This window comes from Dama dama, chromosome 8 (assembly GCF_033118175.1).
Source record: "Dama dama isolate Ldn47 chromosome 8, ASM3311817v1, whole genome shotgun sequence".
Classification (NCBI taxonomy): Eukaryota; Metazoa; Chordata; class Mammalia; order Artiodactyla; family Cervidae; genus Dama; species Dama dama.
In genome coordinates, this window is record NC_083688.1 from 32768293 (window position 1) to 32782416 (window position 14124).

At 35.8% G+C, this 14124-nt stretch overlaps 1 protein-coding gene across 1 annotated transcript in view; it reads right to left on the reverse strand.

The window, feature by feature from the left end:
* Nucleotides 1-14124, reverse strand: part of SPAG16 (sperm associated antigen 16) — a 989423-nt gene that overhangs the window by 527655 nt on the left and 447644 nt on the right. The window contains exon 11 of the mRNA XM_061148815.1: nt 3814-3957. Within this exon, the coding sequence (XP_061004798.1) occupies nt 3814-3957 (144 nt within the window). The remainder of the gene's footprint in view (nt 1-3813; nt 3958-14124) is intronic.

The window sequence follows — 14124 nt, forward strand, 5'->3', positions numbered from 1 at the left end:
TTCTAGAACTCAAATTTCTTCCTTTGTTATTAATCTAGTCTGGGTTTCTGTTACATCTTGATTCAGTATTGGTGATGCCTATTTTCATAGAAATCTATTATTTTATCAAAAATTCCAAGCATATATATATTTTTTGTTTCTGCATATATGGTTTTAACTCTTTCCAAATTGCTAAGGTTTATATTTGTTTCCTACATGTATTTGTCCAGCTATTTTTGAGTTATCTACTTGCTTTATTACAGTGGCTTATTTTTTTAGTTTTTTTTGAACCCTTTTTACTAATATAAATTTACTTTTTATTCTAACTCATTCATTTATACTTTTCATTTATTCATTCTCTGTTTCTGTATATTTGTTGGCCAGTTACTCCTTTTAATTTAAATAATTCACTTATTTTCTTCTTTTCATTTAAAGATAAAGCTTTTAAAGGGACAAGTTTTACTCTAAATGCATTTCTGGTTACATCTCATAAGTTTTATTCTATTGTATTTGGGATTGTTTACCAGTTAGGTAATGATATTATAGTTCTTTGACCCAACATTCATTTATTTACTTTTTAACAATTCAGATTTTATGTTTTAGTTATGGATTTGCTATTTTCTTTTACTATTGAATCTTGCTCACAAATTTTAGTTTGTACATTTGTTATTCTGAAGAATCTATTTATGTTGAATCTGTAGTTTAAGATTTATATATTTTTTAAAAATAATGAATGATTTCAAAGAATCTATAATCTCTCTTCATGTATAAAGTTTATGATGATGAAGTTCAATATATACTACTAAACACACTTGCTATTAACTTCTCTAATTCCACTGTAATTTTGTTTACTTAACAGATTAAAAACTAATTTGCTTTGAAGTATTTGACTCTGATGACTATAATTTTGTCAAAATCTAGTATTTCTAACAGCTTTATTTTATATATTCTAATATCATATTATCTGATCCTCAAGTGATAATTAGTTACCCTCCCAGCTTATTGTTTTCTCTCACTCATCTTTTGCCTGATATTATCATGACCGTTGTATTTATTGTTTATGTATTGAAGATGTCCATTACGACAAGGAAAATAGGATGACTAAGGCTGGTTCAAGTCACTTAGTGAACATCCTACTCTCATATTAAGTAAGTTTGATCCCTAAAAGAAATCTGACAGACGTTACTGTCACAGGAGAGACAGTGGCATCAATGTCATAGTAATCAGGAATACATCTAACTCGAAGCTATAGAAAGTACTCAACTGGGGACAACCACAATTAAAAATTACAAAGAAAATGTTCAGGTTTATTTTTCTATGTGAAGAGCAGAGGAATTAAGCAGGCAACACTGTATAATGTGTCTACTCTGGACCTCTTCCGAGAGAGTGACATCAAACTGATCACAAAAATGGGCTCTGAGGAAGACTATGACTACATTTATTCATCAAAGGTCCAGCTACAGATCGGTGTCACATTTGAATCAAATTTATTTTATATTTGATTCTCTGATGATAGATAAGTATATAAACAGGAAAAGTATCATCTTTAACAAATAATTTTTTTTACTGACTAAATTATCTAAGCAAAAATAAAAATCAAGTATCACAAATTTCAGAAAGTAGGAACTTCAACAGTTTTTAGACATAAATATTATATACACATATATGTATACATTTATACATAATGTATGGTCTTCAGTGTTGATTTACATACATTAAGCATTATAAAATGTCTTAGGCCTGCAATATAAACTTCCTGAGAAAAAGTCCCTACCCCAAACAAAAAAGCTTTTTTGTTGTTTCTAATAAACATTCATTACTTTTGTCAATTCTGCAAATAGAACACTCATTATTCATTATCTCTCACTTAAAACACATGTGGCTAAATGTATTTTCTCCCATTATTTTTATCCCACATGCACTAGAAAAAAAGCAGTATGGCTGCATTTTACTAAAATTCTACCAAAGAAAGTACTAAATGTAAACTCATACTATGAGCGAAAAAAATGATATATTTCACCTCGTTTTAATTTCAGTAATTGAGTGGAAAAGTAGGAATATCTATTGAAAGGACCATGTGCTAGTCAAACACTAATAAGAAAATGTCAGAGTCGCAGGTTGTCATGGTGATGGGATATTATGGAAATCTGTTTAGTATGCCCAGCAGCTGTGTGAGTGATATACTACACTTCTAATTGTGCTGTCTCTGCTTGCAAGATGGGCTTTATGTTCCTGAGAAGTAAGAGGTGGTACAGATCCGTTTATCCACATACCAGGAATGGAATGCATTATATGTTCAAAAATTAAATCCAAACATCTAGCACTAAAGTTGTATTTTAAAAACACTTTCAAATTTTTTTTTGAAAAATTAGTTTACTCTTCTCATTAAGACACAAATTTTTGAGTAATTTAGTTTACTCTTATTTCAATCTAATTTCACTGACTTTCATACTAAGGATAAGACAAAGATGATTTTTTTGAAAAAAGTTTTGTGCAAACAAAAAATAAAGTTCTCCAAAGAACAAATTTTCCCAATGGTACCGTTCAGAAGTTTCACTAAGAACTACATGTCTCCAAGAATAATTAGAACAGAAACTGTTAGAAAGAGCCAGATGCAGGAGTGTCTACAGACGTTAAGAATAATGATAATAAGAGAAGACCACTGGGGTTAGGGATAAGAGTTGACCACAAGCGACAGTGGGCAGTGCTTCTTGCCACCAGAACAATGTGTATGTGTGTTTCGGTCCTTCTGTGCCCTGAATCTTTTGGTACAAAAATTAAGTGAATCTTGAAAATTATAGGGCTCAATGCCCTCAGTTCTGCTTTGTTCCCTTGTATATCTTAAGCATCATTGAATTTTTAAAGGAGTTGATCACTGCCTCCTGATCCTTTTTGGTAGATAACTTAATTCTAAACAGAAAACATGCAAGATTAACAGAGGCCAAGTAAACACTGCTATGCATTATTGAAATTCATGTGCCTTGTCAGAGTTTATGAGGACAAAGAGCGTTTCTGAAGCTTGTCCTGGGAAGCTCATTACTCTTCTTAAATGCATCAGCATGTGGATTAAGTTTTACATGTACTAAATATCAAAAGCAATCAATCCAAAGTCGATATAATGAAAGCCAAAGGAGCATTTATCTACATGTTTCAAAATTCAGTGGTAGAGGTGGAGTTGCAGAGAGGAAAGTGGCAGCATAAACTTTCAAGTTTCATTTCTATAAGATGAGTTAAGTCCTAGAGATCTACTGTATACCATAGAGCCTACAACTAACAATTCTTAAGGAATACTTAAAAATTTGCTAAAGAGGGTAGATCTCAGGTTGTGCATGTATGTTCAGTAGCTCGGTTGTGTCCAACTCTTTGTGACCCTGTGGACTGTGGGCCACCAGGCTCCTCTCTGTCCATGGGATTTTCTAGGCACAAATACTGGAGTGAGTTGCCATTTCCTCCCCAGGGGATCTCCCCAACCCAGGGATCAAATCTGAGTCTCCAGAGTCTCCTGCATTGTAGGTAGATTCTTTACTACTGAGCCACCAGCATTTATAAATCTGAAGTGTTTTGAGGATAATGATGATAATGATAAGATAAAGTGGATGGGAGGAAACTTTTGGAGATGATAAGTATGTTTATGGTATAGACAGCAGTGATGATTTCAAGGAGGTATACTTATCTCCAAACTTATCAGTTGTACACATTAAATATATACCTTTATTCATACTTCAATAAGTGGTTTAAGACAAAAGAAGAAAAAAGACAGCAGAGTGAAGACACAGCGTAAACAAGTGCATTCCTGGAGAGATAAGACTAGCTCTGAGAGCTGTGTGCACTGACCTGGGATGGAAGCAGCAGTTTGAAAGCCAGTCAGTGTGGCCCAAGCCTGTGAGAAGCACGTTGCCTTTGGGGAGCCCCACCATCTTCCAGACACGGTCCTCCCCACAGGAGACAAGGAGGTCTTTGTGAGGGTGCATGATGATGCTACACAGGGAAAGAGAAGAAAAGGTTGTTAAGGGAAGGTAACAGTGAATGGCTTCATATGGGGAATAAATGAAATGGCAGTGATTATCCATTTCAGCCAGGCAGGGCAGCTACAGAACGCTGGCTCAGAAGTCGGAAAAACCAGGTTCAACATCCTGGCTAGAGCCCTAACTTATACCTTCCTGAATGTCATCAACCTAATTAATTTCACAGGATCTCAGATTCCTCATCTGAAAAATGGGATGGTTGATTTAAGTGAATGCTCATATCTAATTCTGGTTTGAAAGAATAGTTCTGGTTTTTCATTCAGGGAGGAGAAGTTATGCCAATGAAAATGTGGTGTTCAGACATTTGGACCAGTAGCCATGCTTATTAAAATATATAAAATTAAACTTCTTTTCAGACGATAGTATATCTTAACTCAGATACTATCCAGGAATAGATCATAAATCATAACATTATGATAGTTCTGTAATACATTCTATAAAAGAAACATTAACTCCATGAGCTCCTATCTACGAAAAGCAAAGGAGCTCAAATTCCACACTGATATGCCACTTAAATTGACTTCAGTCAAAGCACAGTACACAAATCACAGTAATGAATTCAGGATGCAAGAGGCAATTCCCACTCTATAAAGGCATAGGGGGAACTGAGAAAGAAGTATGTAAAATTAATGATTAACACATTATGCAGTATTATTTGAACCAGACTATGATCATTGTGGCTATTTAAATATTGACGCTAAACCATTTGAAAATCAAGAGACTAAAAGGTTAATGCCTGATACTTTTTCTATGGCAATACTTTAATCTTATTTATATAGTTTCATCTGTGCCTTCCAATGTAAATGGAACAAACGTATCCTGTGTTAACCACGTATTAAAATACCAGCCTAAGTATTAGCAGCAAGTTGTTCAGTTTCAACACAGCCGTCTCACATCAAAGACATAATGAATTAACTTGCATGTACAATGAAGTAAAATGAATAGAGACTTAAAAAATAAAAACCACACATTCATTTCTCCCATAACCCTTGTAAGAATGACATTGTTCCTTTCTTCTGCAATACAGACTTTAGGAAATCAATTTCCCAAAGAAACCACGGTCTCAGTCCATACCTACATGAGTAACTCCAGGGCTTACATGAAAGCACACCTTTTCTCATTTTGGATTCCTTCCAAGAATATCATTAAATCCCCAAATTCTGAGCTGAAAAATCATGTCCTTCCATTAGGCCTATCCAGTTTTGGAAACAGGCTGGGGTCAGTCAGTGTGGGAACTATTTAACTCGCAGACACGTAACCACTGTGAGCAGGGCTTTCTTTTGCGTGGAAAAAATTCCCTTTTCTCCACCACTTTGCTGCTGAAAATAAACATGGTAGAAGGGAAATTATTCATTTTGTAATTCATCATAATGTTGGTTTGTGACTTTCAGAAGGCCAATTCAAAGAAGGAATTTATCACGGTTCAAACTGCAGGGAGGATACATTTATAGAACTTAATTAGAAGAAAAATATGATAAGAGGGGGGAAAAATGTCAGGTTGAAATGAATCCTACATTAAAGCACACCTAAGAAAGCAAACCAAATCGCTGAAGCTCCTGAGTGTGATGTATGTTGGTCACAGCTTTCCCGGCAGACACATGTGCACTTGACTAGATGATAAATTACCCTCCTTAATGAAGATAACCAAAATCACTGACGTCTTTACAAACTTTGAAAGATGTTTCCAAAATGACTTTTGTGAGGGGAGCTGTTTGCAGAAGTTAAGGAAATGATATAAACACAAACCTGTTGGTGATTAATCAGTTTTGGCTCTATTGAACCATAATAGTCCAGGCTCTACTGAACCCTTCTACTTTGCAGCTCCCTCCACACCACGTGAACTGCATGCGAACTGAACCCACTAACCATGCTCTATGGCTTCTTTGCGTGTGTATCTCTTTTCTAGCACTGTCTCTTTATAAGATATCTCTTATCTACATATGACTTTTTTCCCCTAACCATTCTGGATTAGTTTCAGTCAAACATCGATATTCTATTCTTTAACAAGTATAAGGTACTTTGTCCATTAAATGATCTTTACATGATTAGACAGAGCTCCAACATGTATAGAAGGAAACATACTATTGCCTTCATAGGTTTGTGAGTTGAGGAAGTAAATGCACTTTCTTAATTCTAAGTGAAAGACTTAGACATATAATGAAAACTCACTGAATATCATCCTAGTGCAGACACAGAGACTTTGAAACCAGCCTGCCTAGATTTTAATATTGGCCTAGAACTTATTGACTAGCAAATGACATTCAATCTCCATGGCCTCGGTTTCCTTATCTGTGAAAAGGGGGAATATTAAAAGAGTGACTATTATTATTATGGGATGTTATTGCACTTCACTGTAGCCTGGCCCTTCATGTCGTTAACTTCCATAATCCACACATGTCTCTTATAAAGATCATAAGTAGCAAATTTAGTCTTTAAAACTGTAAACATTTAGAGAAAAATTATGTTTTCATGTGGTTTTGAGAGATACCAGACATGACTGGATTTTATCTGACATTAAATCCTCTGCCAAAAGTGCAGGCTCCACACAGAATACTTTCACACACAAACATAAGGAAATTTGCAGTGGTTTCTTTCATAATGTAGATTGTAGGGATGCACTGAGGGGTAGGGTGGAGAACATGTATACAGAGATCCCTTCTCCCCGCCTTTGTATATACAACTGGCCTCAAGTAGTTGCTGGTCACTGGGGATGGCCTCTGCCTGGCCCTGGACGTGTTGAGGTGAAGACGGCATAGTTCCTGTCCAAGTTCTGTCCACAAATAGATGTCTCTCTTGTAACATGCCATCAAATGACTTTCCTTCTCAAGATGTCTTCCCAAAGTTCTAATTAAAAAGAATAATGAGTTCCCACTTAATATCTTCCTGGTACCTGTGCTACGTGCCACAAAGTCATTTTACTTTAAACTTTGAATATAACCTTTCTGCTTCCCTTTAACTTACTATTAATTATAATTGCAAGATTCGAAGACAAAGGCCCTGTCACCTCATTCCCAAGTTAATAAGCTTGTGACTGTGTGAAAATAGTATGGGAAAACATCTTACGGATTCAAAAAAAGGAACCGTGGGTGAATGCTAGTCCTGCTTCTTAAATCAAGTCATGTCCTGATGAAGTATCTATAAAATGTTTTGTTAAACAATATACCAGGCATGTTACATAAAATATTATGTTCTATCAGAGATTTTTTTCTCTTTTATAATAGGACACACCTCTCATAATAGACCACATGATATATGCACTTCAAAAGCTCTCCTCTCTAATTGAAATTGTTCTTTACAGTAGTGGTATTACACAAGGATATTTTGGAGGGAATGTGTGTAGGTGTATGGTGAACACTATTAATTATCAGCGGAGTCGCTGACACAAGCACCACTCTTAAGACTTTTTAAAGTCTAATCCAAAAAAAGATTGTCACAAGAAAGACTAATTAGATACCCCTGTCTTCACTTTGGGTTATTCAGCATTATAAATGTTTCCTTCACTTCAGTTCACAGGCTTTAATTATTTCCAACACAGAAGATGCACAGTGGGTTGAAAATGAATCAATATCAAAATGTGCGCCCCGTGAACATGGGTGATGACTGATCTACACATCCTTAATGATAGCACATGCTTACACATCACATATGCTTTTATCCAGCTTACCAGGACAAACATACAAAAGATTTGCCTGACTGTTGCTTAGTTAATACTTGCACCTTATATTTGGATATGCATCAGGATTTACACAGCATTCTAACATGCAACTAATACTCTTTGTTTCAATAAATATGAATTAAGAGCCTATGATGCAGTATGCAAAACAGATAAAGGCAACACTCTCAGGGAGCCTACATATGAATGTGGGGAAACAGCAACAGTTACATGACTGAACAGAATATCTGAGCTATACGAAAAAGCTAAAAGGAAAAAAAAAAGTGATAGGACAATGATTTGTAGGAGAATGTTATTTTCGATGGGTTGGTTACCACAGTCCTCATGGAAGAAATGACATTCCAGGCAAGATCAGAGAGAAAAAGCATCTTTAGGACAATTTAGGGGCAGATGGTTTCAGGCATAGATGACTGCACATGCAGAAGTGTACTCAAGGGACAGAAGGAAGGCCAGAATGATCACAGAGAATGAAGGACTGTGTTGATAATGAATGAAGTGCATGTGTAAAGTATGGACCAGATCAGATGGGCCCTCATAAACTAAGAAAAGGAGACTGGAATTTACCCTAACATCACTGAATAGTTTTAAGTAGGAGACTAATATATGAGTGATAATTATTTTAAAGATCTCTCCAGCACCTGTCTGGAAAATAAGAAAGTGAAGAGCATGGAAAAAAATAAAATAGACATTAGCTTAGAATGAACAGTAGTAACTTAAGAATAAAAGCTTTAGAGCCATTTAACACATAGCTTCATTATTATGATAGATGTCACTTTAGTATATCAATATTTTCAACATTATCTTCAGGTAGAGTCAACTCAGTTCTTCTCCCCAATAAAAAATATTAAACAAAGAGGAGTATTTTAAAAAGAGTCAAAATGGATTAAAAGCTATAAAGCAAATGTGTGCACAAAACAATGAAAAATCTGTCAAAATAAGATGTTAGGTCTCATTCTTTTTCAGAAGTCAGCTAAGAAAATGTGAAAACATGAAATATTAATACTTCCCTGGCACTTTAAGTTTAAAAATATAATAGTATAGATTTCATTCAAAGCTATGTAGGATTTGTATTGTCAGGATCTGGAAAGTATCTTCCCTTCATTTTTACTAAATAGGTAAGGCATTTTCACAGTTCCTGGCATTATTAATAGGGAGGCTTCCCATGTGGCACTAGTGGTAAAGAACCCACCTGCCAATGCAGGTTAGATGTAAGACACGCTGGTTCGATCCCTGGGTCGGGAAGATCCCCTGGAGAAGAGAATGGCAATCCACTCCAGTATTTTCGCTTGGAGAATCCCATGGACAGAGGAGCCTGACCAGCTACAGTTCATAGGGTTGCACAAGAGTCAGACATGACTGAAGTGACTTAGCACAACATGGCACATGACATTAATAATAATAATTCAGAGGGTAGTCATTAAAGGCTAACACTTCCTTTTAATTTTCCCTGTCCAATGTTCTTCCAGCCTTATACATATAGTAAATTTGGAGCCTGGTGGGGTACCAAATAGTCTTCCTCTTGCCTTGTTACATGGCTGGTAGTTCTAATCCTAATCATAGGCAAGGAAAGAGGCAGGCAAGTCTGTATGTGTGTTCTGGTTCATCTCCAGGGCAACACTATCATTGTTACCTTTTCTACATAAATGCTCCATTGAAATTCATAGATCTATATTTTTGTAAGAAAAATTCACCCAATATGTACCCAAGGGTAAAGATCATCTACCAACATTCAAACACTTTTCATCATTTATGAAAAGTTAACATATATGCAAATATGCAGCCTCATAATCTTGCAAAATAAACTCTCACCTCATCTACACAGCTGGGTATCCTTATTTCACGGGGTGGAGAGGGCACTTCCACTTTAGTGAGTGCATAAGCCAGGCCATTTCCCAATAACCTCCCAAATGAAAATTCTTAAGATCAGACCATGGCCTTCAAGAAAAGTCATTTTATTTTATTACGTTTTTGTTTTCTCGTGTTAAAAAATGTGATATCATTTATCCTGTCTTCTAAATAAAAAGTATCCCTGTTTTATTTATTAAACAAAACTTAAGATATTCTTAAGCTAAACAATATATAATTTCCATCTTCTCCAGAAGTTCTAGTTCCAAAAATTGTTACAATATGTTAAAGAAAGACCATTCTAAAATATATAGCATCAACTAAATGAAATTTATAAACTCCAAAGATAGGGGAAGGCAGGCCCCACTATTTTGGTAAATGGAATAAAGAAGATCAGTGAAACAGGTTAACTACTTTCAGATTTATGAAAACAGCTCCTGGAACTTCCCTGCTATTTTAGCAGCTAAACATTTTATGCTATATAGTTTTATACACACAGTTTCATATTATGAAATTGCTGTAGCTCTTTACAGTTTAACAAGTTTGAAAAGTCACATTACGCATTTATATTCTTAAGAAACTCATTTCAATAATAAAGTTTATTTGGTTACTTCATGTTTCAGCAATCTACAAGAATTCTGTATAGTTACGAATATTGACAATTTTCCATTTCACATTTCCATAGTATATTAGTGACATAGAGTAGGTACTTTCTAAGCTGAAATCAAACATCTTCATGGCAAGAGCTCTATCATGAAAATCCCTTTTCAAGGAGGATATTTAGAAAACAAAACCTACATCTAATCTAGGAATAACTAGAAGTATTACTACTTAAGACATGGAATTGAGGTGAATTTATACCTCAAAGTACAGTACAAAATTCTGTTCTTAGCCTAATTTATTAGAAACCACCAAGTCAATCTGATGACTGTCATGATATTTAATTGTTGACAATTTATTTTTGTACCTGTTTGATAATTAAGCTAGAAAACCAAAATGAATTATGTGTGGTTCCTTTATTATTCAGGAGTACTGACTAAAATTCAGCATTCTTTTACAAAGAAAGTTTAGGAAAAGTGAAAGTGAAAGGCACTCAGTCATATCAGACTCTCTGCAGCCCCATGGGCTGTAGCCTGCCAGGCTCCTCTGTCCATGGAATTCTCCAGGCCAAATCCCCTCCCTTCTCCAAGGGATCTTCCCAACCAAGGAATCAAACCCAGGTTTCCCTCATTGCAGGCAGATTCTTTACCAGCTGAGCTACCAGGGAAGCCCAAGTTTAGGAATTTAAGACACATATATTGAAATTACCGTGTTACAAAAATTTTTATGAATCTCAATTTCTATATTGGAATCTGTGCTAAGACTGAAAGAACTTGCATCATAATGCCTCATGGGTGTCAAAGGCCATGTGGCAGAACTGATGGGGACAAGAAAAGGGATTAACCTGCACTCACTGTGTTGCCGGTGTAATTAGAGGAAGATGAACACCAGTGAGTGAGCCCCCGATTGGTTTCCAGGGGACTGGGGAGAAGATATGGAGTCAGATGAAGCAGGCAGTAGTAAGAACTGAGGTGATAAAAACATTAAAGTTATGTAAAAACACAAACAAGTTGAATTCAGGATTGGTGGTCAGATGTACGTGGCCAGAATTGAATAAAATGAACTGTTCAAGTTTAAGGGATGGCATTAGATGGCCAATTGGGCCAAAGTGAGATCTGTTAAAAAAAACCTAAGATGGTGAGACATAAATCCTAGAGGGAACAAGGTAGACAGAAATGGATCCAAATAGTGGAAGATTAAGAAAAGCATGAAAAAGATATGAAATGCATCCTGATAACTGGCCATGCAGTAAGATATTGCTTTGTCTTTTATCCCCATACATTTGTCTCTGCATCATAGATGCTACTGCAGTCTTCCTTCTTCTACTCCATGAGAAAGAAACAAAAGTAAAGAGGTATGTACCGACTCCCTGAAGACCCTGATGCTGGGAAAGATTGAAGGCAGGAGGAGAAGGGGATGACAGAGGATGAGATGCCTGGATGGCATCACCAACCTGATGGACATGAGTTTGAGCATGCTCTGGGAAACAGTGAAGGGCAGGGAAGCCTGGCTCTGCTGCAGTCCATGGGGTTGCAAAGAGTTGGACATGACTGAGCGACTGAACAACAAATTCTCTTTCCAACTACCCACTCTGGGTAAGAAAAGGGGACAGAGAGAGCAATCTAAGCATCAATCTGCTACAATTTTAGGTAAGCCTTGGATCTTCTGTTTACAACCAGCCCAATATTATAATCAGTTAGTCTGAACAGGAGCAACTGCACAGATATTCAATTCCATGGTTTATTATCTACCCTGAGTTCTACTGAATTCAGTGCAAGAAAGGAAAGGTATGTACCATTCCCAATTCTCTCAAGCACACAGTTTAATCAACCCTATTTTAATAAATAACTCAAATCACTTTCCCTGTTGCAGCACTCAACATCTGCAGCACAGGGCTCTCTGGAAAACACTCCGTGTTTCTCCATAAAGGTCTGCCTCCAGATATTTTTGTATTATGTGCTTGTATCTGTGTGTGTATGTGTGTGTAAGTTAATGTTTTAACATTTTGTTTTTTAGTGAGGAGAGGGAATATCACTGCACGGGCAATCAGGAGAGATGGTTAAGCGTGTGCTGCAGAATTAATCAACCTCTTAACTCTGCTTGTTTAAACTCCACGTCTGTAGCTCTTGCTTTACCTCACTCACATAGGTATAAGAAGGCATAAGAGTCTTTGGTTCTGTGTCCTTGCACATTATGCTTTATCTCTTTTCAATATAAGGTTTCAGTGACTTGTAGAATTTTATGTGATTTAATAGCCTCACCTATTTTATTTTAAGTTTACTTGATATATTTCCATCCTCTTACATGGCAGATCCAACTGTTCCCTTGGCCCCTTCCCCCATGCCTTTATCAATACTTCTAGTACATTAAAGCATTGTTTACACTGGAGGGGATAAAAAGAATGATGTGGGCAGATAATCATGTAAAAATACTACCTTAGTTCATTTTGTGTAAACTTAGGCACTGACAATTCTGAACACAAAGCTGCAAATGTATCAATAAAAATCATTCTTAATCCAGAATATTTTTGCCAAAGGAAAATTATTTTGCTATAGCATAATAAGTATGCTATTAGCTTCACCAAAATAGAAAGGATTTCAGATGTCATGATTAACTTTCTTTTTTCTTTTTTTTTTTTTTACTAAAAACAATCATAACAATAATATAAGCAGTGGGGTTCTATATAATAGTTACCTTAAAGGTTCTGTAGTCTGTGTACCCTGGCCCTGGCACTTTGAAAACTACCTAAGCCTCAGTTTCCTGGTATCAGGGTAATGGGGGATCAATAGAAAGAATTTGGGAGTGCTTCCTCCTCTTCATGTTTCGGAAACTGTTGGTGGGAATATAAATTAGTGCAGCCACTATGGAAAAGAGCATACAGGTTCCTCAGAAAACACTGAACTACCGTATGATCCAGCAATTCCATTCCTTAGTGTATATCTGAAAATAACAAAAACACAAGTTCAAAACTAGGCATACATTCCAGTGTTCACTGCAGCATTATTTGCAGTACCCAAGAGAAGAAAGTAATCTAAGTGTCCATCAAGAGATGAATGAATAAAGAATATGTGGCATATATTACAATGGGATATTCCTCAGCCATTAAAAAAAAAAAAAAAAAAGAATGGAATTCTGCTAATGGCAATACCATGGATGGACCTATAGGGCATTATGTTTACTGACATTAGCCAGAGAAAGACAAATGTACGTTATCACTTAAATGTGGAATCTAAAAATTAAAACAAATGAATGAATATAGCAAAATGGAAAGAGACTCACAGATATAAAGAACAAACCAGTCATTATGAGTGGGGAGAGGGAAGAGGAGAGGCCAAAATAGAGGTAGGGGATTAACAGGCACTGACTACTATGCATAAAATAAATAGCTACAAGGATGTATTATACAGCAGAGGGAATACAGCAAATATTTTATAATAAATTCAAATAGAGTATAATCTATAAAAATATTGAATCATGACACCATATACCTGAAACAAATATAATACTGTAATTCACATATACTTCAATAAAAAAGTATCACACCACATATTGCTAGTCCAGGAAAAGATCAAAATTCAAAATCACAGTATGATTTCTGCTTGTGTGCACTGATTTTGCAACACTATTAAGCTGAGAAATCATAAGTCAAACCAGTAAATTTAGGACCTCTATAATTCAGTCAGAATAACTGCAAGCAAAGAAATATGTAAAATGAGCTACTTAAATTTTCTCCCCAATGAATTATGGGGACAAAGTGCATTTTGTTCTAAGAGGAGTTTTCTTTAGGCACTTTAGGTAGGTGATTTCAGCAGGGAATATATATATACATACACATGTATATAATACTGTTATGTTATACTACATACATTGTATATCAGTTCAGTTTAGTTTAGTCACTCAGTCGTGTCCGACTCTTTGAGACCCACGGACTGCAGCACGCCCAGCCTCCCTGTCCATTACCAACTCCCAGAGCTTACTCAAACTCATGTCCATTGAGTCAGT